Raw genomic sequence first — 22068 nt, forward strand, 5'->3', positions numbered from 1 at the left:
AGAGACTGGTAGAATGGATTTTAAAAAGACATGCAACTATATGATGTCTTACAAGAGACTCACTTTAGATCGAAAGACATAAGTAGATGGAAAGTGAAAGGATGGAAAAAGATGTTTCATGCAAATGGTAACTGAAAGAGAGCTGGGGTGGCTATACCAGTATAAGACAAAATAGATTTCAAGACAAAAATTGCTACAAAAGAGGGGCCAGCCCAGTGGTGCAGTGGTTAAGTTGGGGTGTTCTGCTTTGGCAGCCTGGGGTTTGCTGGTTCATATCCTGGGTGTGAACCTACGCATGGCTTATCAAGCCATGCTGTGGCAGGCATCCCACATAAAATAGAGGAAGATTGGCAAGGATGGGCCAGTCTTCCTCAGCAAAAAGAGGAGGATTGGTGGCAGATGTTGGTGGCAGATGTTAGCTCAGGGCTAATATTTCTCAAAAAAAAAAATGCTATAAAAGGAAAAGGACATTAGGGGTTGGCCCAGTGGTGTAGTGGTTAAGTTTAGCGCACTCTGCTTCAGCAGCCTGGGTTCATGGGTTCAGATCCTGGGCTAGGAATTGCACCGTGCTGTGGTGGTGACCCACATATAAAATAGAGGAAGATTGGCACAGATGTTAGCTCAGGACCAATCTTCTTCACCAAAAAAAGAAAAAAAGGATATTACATATTGATAAATGGTCAATCCATCAAGAAGATATAGCAATCACAAGCATATATGCACCTTACAATAGAGTTCCAATATATATGAAGCAAAAACTGACACAATTTAAGGTAGAAATGGACAGTTCTGTGATAATAGTTGGAAACTTCAATATACACCACTTTCCATAATGGATAGAACAACTAGCCAAAAGATCAATAGGAAATAGAGGACTTGAACAACACTATAAACTAACTAGAGCTAACAGACATATACAGTACACTTTACCCAACAACAAAAGAATGTACCTTCTTCCCAAGAACACATGGAACATTCTCCAGGATAGACCACATGTTGGGCAAAATTAGTCTCAACAAATTTTAAAAGATTGAAATTATACAAAGTATCTCTCCAACCACAATGAAATAATGCTAGGTATAAATAACAGGAAAAAAAGGGAAATTCACAAATTGTGCATATTAAATAGACTCATTATGGCAATAAAAAAGAATAAGAAATAAACAACGCACTAAAACACAATAAATGGGTCAAAAAGGAATCACAGAGAAATCAGAAAATATTTTGGGTCAAATGAAAACAAAAACACAACAATCCAAAACTTCTGGAATGTAGTGAATATAGTGTTCAGAGGTAATTTATAGTGGTAAATGCGTATATTTAAAAAGAAGAAATATCTTATATTAAAAATGTAAATTTATACTTTAAGGAATTGAATAAAGAGAAGCAAACTAAACTCCAAGCTGTCAGAAAGAAGGAAATAGTAACAATTAGATTAGATAAAAGTGAAATTCAAAATTAGAAAACCAATAGAATTGACTAAATCAAAAGTTGGTTATTTGAGAAGACCAAAAAAAATGACAAAACTTTAGCTACGACTAAGAAAAAAAAGAAGAGTCAATTACTAAAATGAGAAATTAAAGTGGGGGGATTACCACCAACATTATAGAAATAAAAATAACTATAAGAGAATATTATGAGCAATTGTATGTCAAAAAATTAGATAATCTAGGTGAAATGAACAAATTCCTAGAAACATACAAACTACCAAAACTGACTCAAAAAGAAATAAAAAATCTAGATAGACCTATAAGAGACTGAATGAGTAACTAAAACTTCCCAAGAAAGAAAAGCCCAGGACCAGATGGTTTCACTGGTGAATTCTATCAAACATTTAAAGAGTTAACACTAGTCCTTCTCAACTCCTTCAAAATAGAAGAGGATGTCACATTTCCTGATGCATTCTATGAGGCCAGTATTACCCAGATATCAAAGCCACTCAAAGATAACTATACATGAATATTCTTTATTAGTATAGATACAAAAATCTTAGACAAAATACTAGGAAATCATATCCAGGATCACACCAAAAGGATCATACAAATGGGATTTATATCAAGAATGCAAGGGTGGTTCAACACATGAAATCAATCAATATAATCCACTGCATTAACAGAATGAAGAAAAAATGTGACATGATCATCTCAATTGACACAGAAAAAGCACTTGACAAAATCCAACAACTAATCATGATAGAAATGCTCAATAAACTAGGAAGAGAAGGAAACTTCCTCAACATTGATAAAAGGCATCTATGAAAACCCCACAGCTGACATACGCAACGGTGAAAGACTGAAAGCTTTCCCTCTAAGATCAAGAACAAGAGAATGATTCCTGCTTTCACTATTCTATTCAACATTGTATTAGAAGTTCTAGCCAGAGAAATTAAGCAGAAAAAATAAAAATAAAAAGGCATTCAAATTGGAAAGGAAGAAGCAAAACACTTTCTTGAATAAAATGATCTTATTATGTAGAAAATCCTAAAGAACCAAGAAAAAAATTAGAGCTAATAAACTCAGCAAATTTGTGGGATACAGATCAACATAGAAAAATAAGTTGTATTTGTAAACACTAGCAATGAACAATTTGAAAAGGAAATTAACAAGTCCATTTTCAATAGTATTTAAAAGAATAAAATATCTAGGAATAAATTTAACGAAAGAGGCAAAAGATTTGTATACTGAAAACTACAAAATATTGTGGAAAGAAATTAAAGTATATCTAAATAAATGGAAAAACATTCCATTTTTATAAATTGGAAGACTTACTTTTGTTAAAATGGCAATGGTAAATCTTCATAACCTTGGTTTTGGCAATGGTTTCTTATATATGACACCTAAATTACAAGCAACAAAAGAAAACAGATAAATTGGACTTCCATAAAATTAAATAGGTTTGCACATCAAAGATCACTATCAAGAGGTGAAAAGACAATCCACAGGATAAGAAACAATACTTGCAAATCATATGTGATAAGAGTCTAATATCCAGAACATACAAAGAACTCCTATAAAATCCAACAATAAAAAGACAACCAGGTTAAAGCTTAGGCAAAGGATTTAGACATTTCTCCAGATGTATAAAAGGCCAACAAGCACATTAAAGTGTGCTCAACACAATTAGTCACTAGAGAAATGCAAATTAAAACCACAATGAGATATCACTTCATATTCACTAGGATGGTTAGAATAAATGTATGGGTAAAAACAAGTGTTGGCAAGGATGTGGAGAAATTGGAACCCTAGTACATTTCTGGTGGGAAGGTAAAATGATGTAGTTGCTGTGGAAAACAGATTGGCAGTTCCTCAAAATTAAATAAGTGTCATATGACCTAGCAACCCACTCCTAGGTACATAATGAAAAAAATTGAAAATAGATGTTCACACAAAACTTTGTACACAAATATTCACAGCAGCCCTATTCACAAGAGTGAAAACATGGAATAGTGAAAGGTAAGTGGAAACAATCCACGTGTCCATCAATTGGTGAATTAATAAATAAATGTGGTATATCCATACAATGCAGTATTATTCAGCCAAAAAAATAGAATGAAATACTGATACATGCTACAACATAGATAAACCTTGAAAACATGCTAAGTGAAAGAAGCCAGTCATAAAAGGTCACATATTGTATGATTCTACTTATATGAAATGATCAGAATATTCAAGTCTATAGAGATAGAAAGCAGATTAGTGGCTGCCAAAGGTTGAGGGGATGAGGAATCAGGAATAACCACCTAAAGAGTACAGGGTTTCTTTTTAAGGTGACGAAAATTTTTGGAAATCTTTTTGGAACTAGGTAGATGGTTGCACAACATTTTGATTGTACTAAATGCTACTGAACTGTACATTTTAAACTAGTTAAAATGGTAAATTTTACGTTGATAAAGTTAATTTGTATATTGGAGCCCACAAAATGGAGGCCGCCCCAGTGGCCCTGCTCACATAACAAATCTAAACCTAAGTCAGTCTGCAGTTATGGGAAACACCTGTCAAGGAAACCTAACATGCACCCGTCACAATCCTCCAATTTAGCTTTAGCTAGCTTACCTTACCCTAGAAAAAGGACCTGCTAGCCTTGTATGGAAATCCCCCACCTCCTAGCCACTCATGCCTTGTATCCGGGTTGCTTCTTCTAAGGTTCTATAAACTGCTCTTGCCCCAAATCCCTGGGGAAGAGTGCTCCACTGCTTGTGAAGTACTGGACTCTTCCAATCCATGGATTGTTTTCTCTTGAATAAAAGACATTAAATTCATTACTAAATTGTTTTAATTTTGTCATTTGACAATGTTATGCGTATTTTACCACAGTAAAAAAAAAAAAAAAAAAAGCTGATTCTTCGGGAAAAGCAAAAATGACGATTATTAGAGTGAATATACAAATCCATAAACATAAATGGAGGTTTTTTTACATACTCATTAACTGATGTATCAAGCACACAACGAAGTGGGATATAAGTATCTGAACAATAAAATTAGCTTCTGGCTAATAGTCCTATATAGAACCACCTATTCGCCATTACAGAATATAAGCTTTTTCTCAGGACACACAGAATATTTATAAAATTGACAAAACAAGACTCAACGAATACCTTAGAAGCAGTAACTTCCTAATCATATATTCTCAATACAATTCAGGCTGGGAATCAATAATAAAAAGGCGATTTAAAAATGAAATAAATGAGAAAGGGAAATGGTCCAAATTATTCTTACCCCCAAATAACAGAGCTAGAACTAGGAAAAACCTGTCATCTCAGTATAGGAAAAATATTATTAGGTGGTGAATTTTGATTAATGAGAGTTAAATCTGGTGTAGGGATATGTCTGCAAATAGCATGAGTTGGTAGTAAAAGGTGTAATTGGGCAAAGACCAATGGAAGGACCTTACACTCTCCATTGTTAGTAACAGCTATTGCAATTTTCGACCTTGGTTTTGTGTTGTAAGTCATAACTCTCAAGGATGTCAACTTCCTCACTGATCTTCAGAAGCAGGTGAGAGGGCTTATTTCTTTGAGAACGTTTCTGTCAACTATTATTCAGTTTCTATATTCAAAGTACTATGTCCAACATTCCGAGTCAGGAAACAAACAGGATCGGTCCTTAAGGCGCTTACAAACGATTTGACTTTAAAAAAGGAAACGCTTAAAACGATCAAATCCATATTACAAGGAGCTCTTTGGGAGGATGGGGGAGGGGGTTCTGTTTTTGTCGGCAGCCGTCTACCTTGGAGCAAATGCTTGGGTTGCGACTGACTTTAAAAACTGCCAACGTTCCATTCTCTAAACCCGCCTCAGTTCAGAGCTCGGCAGACCTCTCTAAGTTCTAAAGCTCCGGGCCGTCCCGGGGGAGAACCTCCACCTTGTGCGGAGGCGGGGCCCAAGGCGAACGCGCGGCAAAACTCGGCCTTGCCTCCCGCCGGCTTTCACGACTGCCGGACAGGAAGCCCTGCTGCAGATCTGGCTCGTGGCCCCATTGACAGCGCTGGGGCCGACGCCCGCCTGCCGCGAGCCTTGGCTCACTTGTTCCCAGCGATCTGCTGTCGATTGGTAGCGCCTGCACGGCGCGCGCGGAGCTCGATTGGCGCTGCCTGCGGGGGAGGAGCCGCTGACGCCGCCGCCGCCGCCGCCGCTGTCGCCGCGGACTCGGTTTGTGAGGAAGGGCCTAGGCCGGGCCTGCTGTGGTGGGCTCCCGTCCTGCCGTCCCTTTCGCCCCAGCTTCGCCCTCGCCCCGTCCCACACGGGCTGGGTGCGGGGACGACCTGCCGCAGCCATGGAGGACGAGGTGGTCCGCATTGCCAAGAAGATGGACAAGATGGTGCAGAAGAAGAACGCGGTGAGCGCGGCGGGCGGCGCGGGCCGGCAGGGAGGCCGAGCGGCGGGCGGGGGCCAGAAGCGCTGGGCTCCAGGGGGCCCAGCCCGCCCGTGCCAGCCCTCCCCGCGCGGGCAGCTGCGGCGGATCGCGCCCGCGGCCTGGGAGGGCGGCCGGGGAGGGCGGCCGCGGGTGGCAGTGCGCTCCCGCGGCCGCAGCCGTTAGGACCCATTCGTGGTGCTGCCAAGTCCCTCGTTGTTAGTCCACGGTAACAAGCCTGACGAGGCGTTCTCTCCTTTTATTTTAAACTTTCGTGGTAGTACATCCTCGCTAATTTGGCTTAAGAATTGAAGAGTGTAGAAAGCTCTCACTGTTGCAAGCCTTCATTCTCCTTTCCGTGGTCGTTGTTTAACAACTGGAAATAATATCAAATAGAGGTTTGTGGTCTATTTTAGACATCAGGCTCATAAATTAGAATGTAAAATTCCTGGATCTTATTTTTGAAGACGACTAAACGTTCGCTTGATTATCTCGGTTACGCTGTATGTTTGTTTAGCAGTTGAAAAGGTAAAATAAGCCAGCGTACTTGACAAGTTGCTAAACGTTTTCAAAAAAGTGGATCTTGTGAGGTGGTAGTGTACAGCAGAGCTATGACTAAAGCACACACACTAACTAGGATGTGCTGGTCGATGGGTTTGGACAAATGTCATTGCTTGGTCCTCTCCAAGTGGTTTACGGTTAATACCAGTGGTGTTATCTTGTTAGGGATAAGTGTTTATGTGAACATGTTCTCTTGTGGTTTCTATGAGGTCTGTCTTCAGTTTCTGCATTTTTGTCCTCCTGTGTGTGCCACTGTCAATCCCTTGCTTCACAGTCATGTGTTGCACTTAAAGTTCCATGATTATCTTCACCTGAATTTATTCCACCATGCTGAGCACATTTTCAGTGTCCACAGCACCTGAAATAACGTATTCTCCTTTATAAAATAAATTCCTATCAAACTGGTGTTAGGGAGGAAAGGAATGCTCTGATTTGTACAGCACTTTAGAGTTACAAAGCATCTGCAAAATTCTTTTGAGATTGACAACACTGCTGTGGTGTATCCATTGCACAGAATAAGAAATTGAGTCAAGAGGAAGACGGGCATGGATGTTAGCTCAGGGCCAGTTTTCCTCAGTGAAAAAAGAGGAGGATTGGCAGCAGTTAGCTCAGGGCTAATCTTCCTAAAAACAAAACAAAAAAGAAATTGAGTTAGATTAAGTAGTTCACCTACTTCAGTTAAATTCTGTGCAATTTGAATTAAGCCAGGACCCAGGTTTTCTACTGGGCCACATGCCAGAGTGGGAAGTAGTCTTTAACACTAAATTCATAAAACTTCGGACATAGCCTGTTCCTCTTTTCCTTTAACAGGTGCATCACCCAGCATCTAATTTCATACCCTGTTAATCTATATTTGCAATTTTGACCTTTTAAAGTATTTCCTGTTTGTTTTCTATTCCAGATGTTACCCATGCCATTTCTTTTTGCTATTGATACAGCCTTTTCATCCTCCACTCCAAGTGATGTGTTCTGAATATTTGATAGGCTGAACATTTCTGTTATTTTGTTTAAACTGAAAAGTTTTTTACTTTGCCTGGAGATCCCTAGATGCCCACAGTAGAAGCTCTGAGGGAAAAAGGCCATTTGTGGGGTGATATTTTCCTCTAACTCAGGCTATGATGTGTATCCTTTAATCATCTAATGTATTAGATGTTTGTTTTTGCTTGTTTGTTTCCTTTCCATGTAATAGATGTTTCCTAAAAAATGCGTAATTCCTTAGTGGGCCAGTATGGAGAAGACCAGTTTGTATTTATCTGCAGTTCTCAAATTATAAATGCATTTTCCTTAGTCATAAATCTGGAGGAGAACGAGGATAAACTCAACAGATAATCCTCAAATCTTGTTCTAATAGTTAAAAACTTTACCAATATGAAAACTTACCCCCCCAAAAGAAAGGTCAAATTGACTGGCCCTTTTCCTTTTTTTTCCCCTTCTCTCTTTTATTGTCTGTCTTATAGAAATTCAAATAGGCAAATAAAATAAAGAGAAAGGGAAATGATCCAAATGACTGCCCTCCCGGCCTCCCCAAAGCACATTGTCAACCCAACAAATAGCTTTTTAAATGTTCAGTCATTTAGCAGAAATTATTCTGGGGGTTGTAGGATTATGGTAGATTTATTTCTCTCTTTTTTGTGGTTTCCAGATTCTCTGTGAGCTATTTTTCATATTTTTATACTATGAAAAAGTAAACTTTGCTTGAAAAATGATAGTTATTCTCTGAATTGACAAATTTAAGTGTTGTTATTGGATATTGTTTTGTTTTAATAAAACTGTAGGTGTCACATTTAAGAAATAATAAAAACAGCTACCATATATTGAGCTATTACTCTGAGCCAGGCATTCTGCTAATTACTTAACCTACCTTATCTCGTCTATTCCTTGGACATTTTTGCAAGATAAGTATTATTCCCATTCAAAAAAATGAGGAAATTAAGTATTTAGAATGTTAAATGAATTGTTCTAAGCCAAATAGCTAGAAAGTGGCCAAATGAAGATGTGAATTTCAGTCTATTTTGTTCCAAATCCAGTACTACTGTGTTCATCTAGTGTGTGTCTTAGAAGACCCTGGCGTCTGTTTTTGAACCTTGCGTGGGTGCAATTAAATGAATCTAAGACCAGGAAGTAAGAGTATTGGTTCTTCTGGGGCAGACAGGTTTCCTGAAATACCCAGTCAATATACCTGACCCTAGTACTACCCAGAATGTTGCCCCATGTATACATTTGATCTTAAATAGTATTAATAGTTTTACAAGTGCCCGCTCTGAGGCCATGATGGACCACATAAGTTAGTTCCAACTTTTCAGATATTAGCTGTTTTTACTTAGGTTTTTTTCTTGTCATTTTGACTTGATGTCAATAAGCAAATCTTACTCCTGATCTGGGTTCACATTCTGGCTCTCTGAACTTTAGCTCTGTGATCTTAGGCAAGTTCCTTAACATCTCTAAAATGTTTTTCTTGGTGGTAAATTGGAGATAATTTAGTAAAGCTTAAATGAATATAAAATTCTTGCCAGTGCCTAAGATATGGTAAGGGCCAAAGAAACCTTCTGAATTGTTTTTATAAGTATTTATGACACTAGACTGTAGAAGGAGGAATGAGGTAAGAACAACTTAGGATTTTCAAGTTCATGGAGAGATTTTGTTAGTGGTGTTGAGGTTTGTTTATTTTTTTTCATTGAAGACTCATGGCTGAGTGGAATTAAATTGCAGGGAGAGAAATCGAAATTAGATGTTAAAATTTCCTAGGAGCTGGGATACATGAAATGTGTACATTTCTAAGTCTTATCATACGTGGATTGAAAAAAAAAACTTCTGGTTTCCATATTGGAATTAGATTGATTAGCATAAATAAAAATTTAGAATGACTACACGATTTTTTATTACAGCTTGATATATACAATAAAATTCACCCTTTTAAAGTGTACAGTTCAGTATATTCACAGATTTGTGCAACTATCACCACTATCTAGTTTTATGAGATTTTCGTCACTCCAAAAAGAAACCCATACCCATTAAGTAGTCATCATCCCTCTCCCCCAACCACTAATCTACATGATGTCTCCATGGATGCCTGTTCTAGACATTTCATGTAAGTGGAATCATACAGTATATGGTCTTTTGTGACTGACTTCTTTCACTTAGTGTTTTCAGGGTTCATCCATGTTATAGCATGTGTTAGTGCTTCATTCCTTTGTATTGCTAAATAGTACTCCACTCTTCTGGTGTATATACCACATTTTGTTTATTCATTCATCATTTGATGGGGTGTTTCCACTTTTTGGCTATTGTGAGTAATGCTGCTAAGAACATTTTTGTGCAAGATTTTGTGTGGGCATATGTTTTTATTTCTGTTGGGTGTATACCTAGCAGTAGAATTGCTGGGTCATTTGATAACTACGTTTAACTGTTTGAGGAACTACTAGACTGCTTTTCAAAGTCGCTGCACCATTTTACATTTTCATCAGCGTATGAGGGTTCCAGTTTTACTGCATCTTCATCCACACTTGTTATTGTTGTTTTTGATTATAGCCATTGTAGTGGCTGTAAAGTGGTATCTTGTTGTGGTTTTGATGTGCATTTCTCTGATGACTTATGATGATGAACATTTTTTCATTGCTTGTTGACCGTTGGTATATCTTTAGAGAAATGTATGTTCAGATCCCTTGCCCATTTTTCAGTTGAGTGTTTGTATTATTGAATTGTAAGAATTCTTTATATTCTGAATACTAAACCCTTATCAGACACAGGATTTGCATATATTGTCTCCCATTCTATGGGTTGTCTTTTCACTCTTAATGATAGTCTTTTGAAGTACAAAAGCTTTTAATTTTGATGAAGTTGAATTTATATATTTTTTCTTTTCTAACTTTTGCTTTTGGTGTGAAATAACTACAGATTTGAGATGACATAGTAAAATTATAATTTCTAGTTTATAGTAATGTTGCTGAGCTGTAACTCAAATATTTACAGTGTAGTGTTTCCTTTTTTAAAACATAAATAGTGGGGCTGGCCCCATGCCTGAGTTGTTAAGTTCACGTGCTCTGCTTCCACACTCCAGGGTTTCGCCATTTTGGATCCTGGGTGCAGACCTAGCGCTGCTTATCAAGCCATGCTGAGGCAGTGTTGCACATAGAAAGGACCTACAACTAGAATATACAGCTGTGTACTGGGGGGCTTTGGGGAGAGGAAGAGGAAGAAAAAGAAAAAGATTGGCAATAAATGTTAACTCAGGGCCAATCTTAAATAAATAAATAAATAAAAATAAAAAATAAATATCATCTTAATTTTTTAAACCTTGAAATCTCATACTAATTCTTACTAGGAAGTGTTTGGGTTAATTGAGCTTAAGTAATTGCTCACTTAAAGTGCTGGCTTATGGCTCTTTGAGAATATTGTTATGGTAGAAATAGGTAATTCTTTTTATATCTTTGTACCCCTTATTTATCAACCATGTCCTCTGTATCAGTCACTCTATTTTGATACTTAATATGTATTATATTACATCATTTGACCATTTTAACTACTCAAGCTTGATATATTGTGCTCACCTACTTGAAAAGAAGCTGAAGCTTGAAAAGGACAAATAACATTCCCAAGATCTTATAATTAGGAAATGACAATGCATGGATTTTAGATCTGTCATATATAGAGCCCATGTTCTTAACTGTATATTCTTGTTGCTCTCTCCTTTTTACATCTCCTTGAGGAGAAGGATGTTTGTATCCTATGCAGTCTTGTATATACTGGGTGCTCAGTACAAGTTTGAATACCATATTTTGTAAAAGTATTTATTTCTGTTGACAGGAGTACCAATGACGTAATAAAGTAGTGTGATAGCTGTTATTTATTTTTCAGCCAGGACTGTGAACTAAATTGGACTCTGGAAGTTAAGGTAAAATCTTTCTTTCTCTTGCATCATTATCTGTAGGAGATGCTGCAATCTAATAGACTTGACCTTTACAGGCAGATAATGATTGAGAAAGGATAGACTATAGTTTCTTGTTTGGTAATGCTATTCACCTGAGTTCACAGAGCAGAACTGCCACCAGTGGACCTCTGGAATGGAAAGAGCAGTATGAAAGGTCAGGAGACTATAGTGCTTGTCCTTTTATATTATCCATCATTATGACCTTGGGCAAGTCACTTTCCTTTTCTGAATTTGTTTCTTTCTTTGTATAATTGAGAGTTTGAAGTACATGCTCAAAGATTTCTGTTTATTTTTAAATTCCCTGAAGTCAGAAAAGGTTTCTTTCCTGCTCACTGCTTTATCCTCAGTCAGCATTGAGCAGAGCTTGGCACAGAGTGTTAATGAGTATTTGTTGAGAGGCAATAGGGTATAATTTGACAGAACTGGGTAGATCTCACCTTTTCTAGTTAGTACTCATGTGACCTTGTGCAAGTTTCTTAATTTATCTGGGCTTTAATTTTCTCATCTGTGAAACGGGGATAATAAGATTGCCTGTTCCCATAGGATTTATTGTGAAGATAAAATGAGATAATACATGCAAAGTATTTAACACAATACTTGGCACATGGTAACACCCAAAGAAGTTTTTTTCACTGAATTAATATATGGTCATCTGCTTTTTGCCTTTTTCACTCATTCAGATCATCATAGTTTGTTTCTTAAAGAACTTTGATTGAAATGTTCATCTATTTGGTTAGAACACAGTGTAATTATGAGAAAGGTCACAGTTTTATTCCGTAAGTATTATTTAGCTTTTTCTTCCTTCCATAACCTGTATCTCTAACCCTAGTTGCACCAAAGAAATGAGTGAAAAGGGAGAGTGTGATGAAATTAATGCAAATCTATTGCTTCTACTTGGAAAACAACTTAAACCTTATGCCAGATTGGTGATGTGTTAGAAAAATCAACTTTATATGTGATAGATGGCATTATGTAAGCCTAAGGAGATGCTGCTTTTTAAGGGACTCCTAGAAGTGTGATTTTTATCTTCCTTTCTAATTGAATGTAGGTCAGAAATGGATCACAAAGTCCGTGGAGACATGGGTAGAAGAAAAATGTCCATGGTTGATGTAGGATACAGGTCCACAATCTCTTCATCAAAACCTTTAGAGATAATGGAGAGGTGACCGTCACCAAAAAAAAAAAAAAAAAAAAAGCATTAGAATCTTATGTGTTTGAGAATTCCAAATTTTTCAGATTTTATAAAAATAATATCACACATCCATCGTATATTACATAATATCTTCGGCAAGGTCTGGGCCGTTCCCAGTAATCAGACATTAACATTTCTATAGTGAAGTGCAGTACTCTCACATTAACTGGGATAAATAGAACATAAATAGCTTTATATCTCTTGAGATTAAGTGTTGCTGCCAAATGAGTTTATTGAAAACCTATGAGAAATCTTTGAGTTTTCAAAGGTTTTTGATTTGGGGATTTGCAGATATGGGATGTAAGACTTCATTCACTCACAAAAATGTCGTACCTGTAGAAATTCTTGATAAATAGTACATTTAAAGTCAATATTAGCTTCATTCTCTGACAATTACAAATGTTTTACTGTTTTCAGTTGCCTCTAAATAAAAAGAATATAGAATTGTAACATCAGAAGTGAATCATTAAAATCTTTTATAATTGCATAGGTTTTGTTGAACTTATGTGTTTATAAGCTACTGGGTTAAATTAAAAAGATGTATCTGTTTGTTGCCAGAAGAAAAGTTAATACTATTTTATTTTCCACGGCCAAGTCTAATGTCTGTCAACTTTAAATGGAAAAATTGTGACTGGAAGCTTTTACTTCATTGTATATTTAAGAAATATAATGGTACCGTGAGATTCCATGCTTGTTTCTTCCTTTGGGTTACACAATGAGGGACATGCTCTGGGGCTTTCTGTTTTCCTGGGGAATGCTGTTCCATTGATTTGTAGGGTGTCTAGTTTTCATATTTTAACATTTCAGGAAGCAAAATGAGTTGCACATATTGTTGGCCAGATGGCTGTTGGGATGTACATTCACAGGCAGAACAGCAAACCCAGCATCAACATTTGCAGAACAGGTATGAGTGACTTGGGAGAAAGTCTGAGAGACGTGAGCAGAATGCTCTTTCAACCTCAAGGAACCAAATGGATGAAGAGCACTGGGGATGAAAAACAGCTAGCTCTAAAAACTACAAAGCCAGCTAAGAGCTAATGGTTTTTAGCTCTTTTATGGATTCTTTTATGAAATGTTGCATTACTAGTGTTTTTGGTACAACTTTTTGTGGGGTAAAAACATCAAATCTGAGTCGAAGAGTGAGGTCAGCATCATGGCAGAGTAAGTTGTTCCCTTTGTGTCTCCCCTCTAAGTTACAAATAAACAGACATCTATTAAGCAACAGAGCATTTCCTACAAAGCATAACAGGATGCCTGAGAGATCCATGCAGTGATACGTCTAAATGTGGGTGGGATGGGTCCCCAGAGAGTAGTGGAACTAGGAGAGGGGCCCCGTTTCCCTTCCTGGCAGCAGTGATCCAGGAGGGGGATCCTCACATAGTGGCCAAGGTAGTCTGGCCCGTGGGAGCTTCCACCCTACCCCACTGGCCCCATCTGCATGAACACTCCTTGCCGAGTGGCAGTGACTCAGCCCACTCAAAGGTACCCTGCACAGCAGCTTCAGCCCAGCGTGTGTGAACACAGAGTCACTGACTGACATAACTATGAGCAGATGGGGCAGGAACAGAAAAAACAGCCTCTCCTTTGCCCCCAACCAAACAATGGCGGGGGGAATCTGTGACCAGAGGCAACAGGAACCACAGCAGAACCAGTGACCCAGCCCCCAGGGGGCAACTCCAACACCAGCTCCACCAGCAGGGGGGCTATGTATAAGTCCCTGAGTTCCCAGGCCCCCACCAGTGACAGTAACACCTGTGAACCCAGCACCCCTGCCAGCAGTACAACCAACACCCCAAGACAACCTGGGAACAGCAGCACAGGTGGTGCAGTGGAAAGCAGCATCTGAGCTGACGGAGAGCCACTGGAGGAATGTGAGACACAAGTGACCGGAACCAAAGTTTCCAAATAAGAAAAGGTGAGTACTACCACAGATGCCCTGACAGAGGATCAATTCATCAAACACCATGAAGAACTACAGTTACACTGCAGAACAGAAGGAAAATGACAACTCTTCAGAAACAAAACCTGAGGTCACAGAAGGCTACAATCTGACTGACAGAGAATTCAAAAGAGCTGCCATAAAGAAACTCAGCAAGTAACAAGAAAACTCAGAAAGACAGTTCAGTGAGCTCAGGAATAAAATTAATGAACAGGACTACTTCACCAAAGAGATTGAAGCTCTAAAAAAGAAAAACCAAACAAATTCTGGATATGAAGAACACAATTAATGAGATAAAATATAGAGCAGACCTTATAGAGGAGAGAATGAATGACCTCAAAGATAGAAAGCTAAAAATGCTTCAGCTTGAAGAGGAAAGAGAACTCAGATTTTTTACAAATGAAAAAATTCTTAGAGAAATATTCAACTGAATTAGGAAAAGTGACATAAGGATTATAAGTATCTCAAAAGGAGAAGTGAGGGAGAAAGAAGCATAAAACTTCTTCAAAGAAATAATAGCTGAGAGCTTCCCAAACCTGAGGAAGGAACTGGACATATATGTAGGTGAAGCCAGTAGAACTCCTAATTACATCAGTGCAAGAAGACCTTCTCCAAGAAATATAATATTAAAACTGTCAAAAGTCAGTGACAAAGAAAAAATATTAAGGACAGCAAGAGAGAAGAAAATAACCTACAAAGGAACCCCCATCAGGCTTTCAGCAGGTTTCTCGACCGAAACCTTATAGGCTAGGAGAGAATGCAGTTAAATACTGAAAATACTCAAAGACAAAAACTATCAGCCAAGAATACTCTATTCAGTGAAATTATCCTTCAGATATGAAGGAGAAATAAAGACTTTGCAGATAAGTGAAAGCTGAGGGAGTTCATCGCTACTAAACCTGCCTTACAAGAAGTGATAAAGGGAGCCCTCTTACCTGAAACAAAAAGGCAAATGTTTTCAAAGCTTTGAACAAGGAGATAATTAGACAGAGAAAATCAGAAAATTACAGCTTTCTATTAGAGTAGGCTAGCAAACATTAAGTTATAACATAAAAGATAAAGGGAAGGAAAGCATCAAAAATAACTATAAACACTTCAGTTTAGTCACAAACACAACACAAAAAGGAATAATTGGTGACAACGAAAACATAGAAGGGGAAGAGCAAGGGGTTGGAACCTGCTTAGGCTAGTGGAGATAAGAGTCTATCAGAAAGTGGACTATCTCATCTATGAGATCTTTTATATAAACCTTGTGGTAACTGCAATACAGACAGAACTGAGTCACAAATCATAAATAAAGGTAAAATTGAGAAAACTACCAAACTAAAATGGCAGTGAGAATCACAAAGGAAAAGAAACAATAGAAATATAGAACAACCACAAAACGAGATAAAATGGCCGTATTAAGCCCTCATATATCAGTAATCTCTCTAAATGTAAATGGGCTGAATTCACCAATCAAAAGACACAGAATGGCTACATCCGTTAAAAAACAAGACCCAAGAGTGACATCAGCAATGTGGCAGAGTGAGCTGTTTCCATTGTCTCCCCCCTTCAAACTACAGCTAAATGGACATTCATTCATAAGCAGAGGATACCCACACAACACATCAGGATGCCTGAGAGACCCGTGCTGCTATGCATGAAGGTGGATGGACTACCCCTGGGAAGGTGGAGGAGATAGGTGAGTGCTCTCCAGCTCCTAGGCAGCCCAGTACGTGCATGTGACTGCTCTCCTGGCTGAAGCACTCATAGCACTGCTGTGGCCCCAAGTGTGGGCGTGCGCCAGAGTGTGACTGTGGAAACAGATGATGGCAGCCCCGAGCTGCCACGGGATCACTTTCTGATCCAGTGGGAGAGTCCACAGGGCTATGTAGTCCACAGGGAGCAGCTCAGGCTTGGACCCAGTGGGGAGGCCCTGCCCACCGAGCACAGTAGGTGGTACAACCTAGGACCATACAGTGGCAGAGCTGTGAGTCAGGGTGAAGGAGCTCCCAGGTGCTGCGAATGCCCATAGTACTGCTGTGGTCCCAAAGTTGGGAGCACATCTGGGCAGGGCTGTCAGAGCAGGTGGGAGCAGCCCAAAGCCTCCACGTGATTGCTTTCTCCTTTGGTGGGAAACCCCACAGGGCCTCTGTGATCACAAGGAGTGGCCTAGGCTCAGACAGGCACAGCTGACAGGGATCCTGGTGGGCTCAGATTACACAGTTCCTTCCCCCTCCCACTAGTGGTGGCAGGTGGAAGCTGTGACCAAATACTGTCTCTGTGCAGAGGCACAACTCCTTGCTGTCAAGCAGTGTGAAGAAATGTTAAATCTCCAGACCAGAAGGAAAATGACAAGTACTCAGAAATCAACCTTGAAGGCACAGAAATTTATAAATGACAGAAAATTCAAAATAGCTATCATAAAAAATTTCAACGAGTTAAAAGAAAATACATATAGACAATTGAATGAAATCAGGAACAAATTTAATGAACAGAGGGAGTTCTCCATGAAAGAGATTGAAACTATAAAGAAGAACGAATCAGAAATGTTGGAGATGAAAAACACAATGGGTGAGATAAAGAAAAATCTGGACTCCCTGAACAGTAGAACTGATGTTATGGAGGAACGAATCAGCAGCCTTGAGGACAGAAATGTAGAAATTCTTCAGATGGAGGAGGAGAGAGAACTAGGAGTAAAAAGAAATGAAATTATCTGAGAAATTTCCGACTCAATTAGGAAATGCAACATAAGGATTATAGATATTCCAGAGGGAGAAGAGAAGGAGAATGGGGCAGATAGGTTGTTCAAAGAAATAATAGCTGAGAACTTTCAAAACCTGTGGAACAAGCTGGAAATACAAGTGAAAGAAGCCAATAGATCTCCTAACTATATCAATGTAAAAAGACCTTCTCCAAGGCATATAGTTGTAAAGCTGGCAAAATTCAATAACAAAGAAAGAATATTAAGGGCAGTAAGGCAGAGGAAAATATCTTACAAAGGAACCCCTGTCAGGCTTTCAGCAGATTTCTCAGCAGAAACCTTACAGACTAGGACAGAGTGGAATGACATATTCAAAATTCTGAAAGACAAAAATTTTCAGCCAAGAATATTCTGTCCACCAAAACTATCCTTCAGATGTGATGGACAAATAAAATCTTTCCCAGATAAACAAAAGCTAAGGGAGTTCATCGCAAGATGCCCCCTACAAGAAATCCTCAAGAAGGCCCTCATACCTGAAAAAAGAGAGAGGGGTTACAAAACCCTAATCAAGGAGATAAATAGATAGACAAAATCAGAAAGTTGCAGCTCTCTATCAGAGCATGTTAGCAGATAATTATAACATTAAAGATGAAGGGAAGGACAATGCCAAAAATAAATGTTTGTCAATTTAACCACAAACTCACAACGCAAAATGGAATAAGATGTGACAATAACACTGTAGAAGGGGAAGAGGGAAGGGATGAAATTGGCTTAGTCTAAGGAAATAAGAGGCTATCGGAAAATTGACTTTCTCATCTACAAGGTTTTTAATACAAACTTCATGGTAACCACTAAACCAATAATTAGAACAGACACACAAATGATAAATAAGGAGAAAACTAAGAAAACCAGTATAGAAAACTACCTAATTGAATTCATAGTCCAAAATACATGGGACAAGAAACAAAGGAAATGCGGAAGATCCAGAAAACGAGTGATCAAATGGCAGCATTAAGCCTTCATATGTCACTAGTCACTCTAAATGTAAATAGACTAAATTCTCCGATCAAAAGACACAGAGTGGCCAGATGGATTAAAAACCAAGACACAACAATATGCTGTCTCTAGGAAACACATCTCAGTTCCAAAGACAACCCCAGGCTCAGAGTGAAGGGAAGGAAGACAATACTCCAAAGTAATGCAAACAAAAGAAAGCAGGTGTTGCCATACTTACATCAGACACAGTAGACTTCAAGATAAAAAAGAGGAAGAGGGACAGTATATAATGATAAAAGGGACACTCCACCAAGAAGACATAACACTTAGATTTATGCACCCAACATAAGAGAACCAAAGTACATAAAGCAACTATTAACAAACCTAAAAGGAGATATTAACACCACCACGATAATTGTGGGGTCCTCAGCACCCTGCTTACACCAATGGATAGATCATCCAGACAGAAAGTCAACAAGGAAATAGTGGAATTAAGTGAAAATCTAGACCAGATGGACTTAATGATATATATATGTATATATATATATATATATAGAACACTCCATCCAAAAAATAGCAGAATACACATTCTTCTCAAGTGCACATGGAACATTCTGAAGAATAGACCATATGTTGGGAAACAAGGCAAGACAAGCCTCAGTAAATTTAGGAAGGTTGAAATAATAGCAAGCATCTTTTCCAACTATAATGCTATGAAACTAGAAATCAACTACAAGATAAAAGCTGGGAAGGAAACAAAGATGTGGAGGCTAAACCACATGCTACTGAACAACCAGTGGGTCATTGAAGAAAATAAAGGAGAAATAAAAAAATATCTGGAGACAAATGAAAATGAAATCACACTGTACCAACTCATATGGGATGCAGCAGAAGCTTTCCTAAGAGGGAAATCCATTGCAATAAGTCTCACCTTAACTAACAAGAAAAATCTCAGATAAGCAATCTCAAACTACACCTAACAGAAAAAGAAGAACAAACAAAGCCCAAAGTCAGCAGAAGGAGGGACATAATAAAAATTAGAGCAGAAATAAATGCAATTGAAACAAAAAAAACAGTATAAAGGGTCAGTGAAACAAAGAGCTGATTCTTTGAGAAGATAAACAAAATTGACAAATCGTTAGCCAGGCTCACTAAGAAAAAAAGAGAGAAGGCTCAAATAAATTAGAAATGAATGAGGAGAAATTACCATGGGTGTTACAGAAATATAAAAGATTATGAGAAAATACTATGAAAAACTGTATGCCAAGAAATTGGACAATCTAGAAGAAATGGATAAATTCTTAGACTCTTAGGATCCCCCAAAACTGAATCAAGAAGAAATAGATAATCTGAATAGACCAATCACAAGTAAAGAGATTGAAACAGTAATGAAAAACCTCCCTAAAAATAAAAGGCCGGTACCAGCTGGCTTCTCTGGAGAATTCTACTAAGCATTCAAAGATTTATTACCTGTCCTTCCCACACTAGTCCAAAAAATTGAAGAAGATGGAACACTTCCTAACACATTCTCCAATGCCAACATCACCCTGATCCCAAAGCCAGACAAGGACAACACAAAGAAGGAAAATTACAGGCCAATTTCACTGATGAACATAGATGCAAAAATCCTCAACAAGATACTGGCAAACCAAATGCAGCAATACATCGAAATGATCATACAGCATGATCAACTGGGACTCAGGGATGGTTCAACATCTGCAAATCAATCAGTGTGATACACCACATTAACAAAATGAGGAGCAAAAACTACATGATCATCTCAGTAGATGCAGAGAAGGCATTTGACAAGATCTAACATCTGTTTATGATAAAAACTTTCAATAAAATGGCTATAGAAGGAAAGTACGTCAACATAATAAAGGCCATAAATGACAAACCCACAGCCAACATCATACTCAATGGGGAAAAACCGAAAGCCGTCCCTCTGAGAACAGGAACAGGACAGGGTTCTCACCATCCTTATTCAACATAGCACTGCAGGTTTTTGGCCAGAGCAATTGGGCAAGAAAAAGAAATAAAAGAAGTCCAAATAGACAGTGAAGAAGTGATACTCACTGTTTGCCGATGACATGGTTTTCTATATAGAAAACCCTAAAGAATCCATTGGAACACTATTAGAAATAATCTACAACTACAGCAGGGTTGCAGTGTACAAAGTCAACTTAACGAAGATCAGTTGCAATTCTATACTCTAATAATGAACTAACAGGAAGAGTACTTCAGAACACAATCCAATTTACAGTTGCAACAAGAAGAATAAAATATCTACGAATAAATTTAGCCAAGGAGGTGAAAGACGTATACAGTGAAAAAACTATGACATTACTGAATGAAATTGATGATGATACAAATAAATGGAAAGATACTCCATGCACGTGGATTGGAAGAGTAAAACATAGTTGAAATGTCCATACTACCTAAAGCAATCTACAGATTCAGTGCAATCCCAATCATCCCAATGACATTCGTCACAGAAATAGAACAAAGAATCCTAAAATTCATATAGGGCAGCAGAAGACTCCGAATAGCTCAAGCAATCCTGAGAAAAGAACAAAACTGCAGACATCACAATCCCTGACTTCAAAATGTACTACAAACCTATAGTAATCAAAACAGCATGGTACTGGTACAAAAACAGGCACACAGATCAATGGAACAGAATTGAGAACCCACAAATAAAACCATACATCTACGGACAGCTAATTTTTTTAAATTAAGATTATGATAGTTAACAACCTTGTGAAATTACAGTTGTACATCGTTTTTAGTCATGTTGTAGTTACACCACTTCACCCCTAGTGCCCTCCCCCCACCCCACCTTTCCCCTGGTAACCACCGATCAGTTCTCTTTGTCCATATGTTAACTACCACCCATGAGTGGAGTCATACAGAGTTTGAACAGACAGCTAATTTTTAACAAAGGTGCTAAGAACATAAAATGGAGAAAGGACAGTCTTTTCAATAAATGATGTTGGAAAAATTGGACAGCCACATGCAAAAGAATGAAAGTAGACCGTTACGTTATGTCATACACTAAAATAAACTCAAAAGGGATCAAAGACTTGAAGGTAAGACCTGAAACCATAAAACTTAGAAGAAAATATAAGCCGTACACTCTTTGATGTTGGTCTTAAAAGGATCTTTTCAGATACCACGTCTGCTCGGACAAGGGAAACAAAAGAAAAAATAAACAAGTGAGACTTCATCCAACTAAAGAGCTTCTGCAAGGCAGGGGAAACCAGGATCAAAATGAAAAGACAACCCACCAATTGGGAGAAAATATTTGTAAATCATATATCCAACAGGTGGTTAATCTCCATAATACATAAAGAACTCACACAACTGAAGAACGAAAAATCAAACAACCTGATTAAAATTTGACAGGGGACATGAACAGGCATTTCTCTGAAGAAGATATATATACTGATGGCCAGTAGGCACATGAAAAGATGTTCAGCGTCACTAATCATCAGGGAAATGCAAATCAAAACTACACTAAGATCTCACCTTACACTCGTTAGAATGGCTGAAATCACCAAGACAAAAAATAGCAAATGTTGGAGAGGATCTGGGGAAAAGGGAACCCTCATACACTACTGATGGGAATGCAAACTGGTGCAGTGACTGTGGAAAACAGTATGGAGATTTCTCAAAAAGTTAAAAATAGAAATACCGTATGACCAGCTATCTAGCTACTGAGTATTTATCCAAGGAACTTCAAGTCAACAATTCAAAGCAACTTATGCACCCCTATGTTTATTGCAGCATTATTCACAATAGCCAATACATGGAAGCAACCCAAGTTCCCATGATTGGATAAAGATGTAGTGTGTGTGCGTGTGTGTATGTATGTATGTATCACCTTCCATCCCTTCTCTCTGAGCCTGTGTTTGTTTT

At 38.2% G+C, this 22068-nt stretch overlaps 1 protein-coding gene across 4 annotated transcripts in view; it reads left to right on the forward strand.

Annotated features, from left to right (window-relative positions):
* Positions 1-4937: 4937 nt before the first annotated feature.
* The window catches only part of TCEA1 (transcription elongation factor A1), a 47349-nt gene continuing 30218 nt past the window's right edge, over positions 4938-22068 (forward strand). Inside the window, exons 1-2 of one of the 4 annotated variants that reach the window (XM_070631624.1) lie at positions 5307-5834; positions 11265-11301. Coding sequence is in view for 1 of the 4 variants with exons in the window: in XM_070631623.1 (XP_070487724.1) it covers positions 5772-5834 (63 nt within the window). In the remaining 3 variants the exon portion in view is untranslated. Of the gene's footprint in view, positions 5835-5893; positions 6079-11264; positions 11302-22068 lie in introns of those variants that run through there. The other 3 variants (XM_070631626.1, XM_070631623.1, XM_070631625.1) reach the window with 3 other exon arrangements.

The sequence above is a fragment of the Equus przewalskii genome, chromosome 8 (genome assembly GCF_037783145.1).
Source record: "Equus przewalskii isolate Varuska chromosome 8, EquPr2, whole genome shotgun sequence".
Lineage (NCBI taxonomy): Eukaryota > Metazoa > Chordata > Mammalia > Perissodactyla > Equidae > Equus > Equus przewalskii.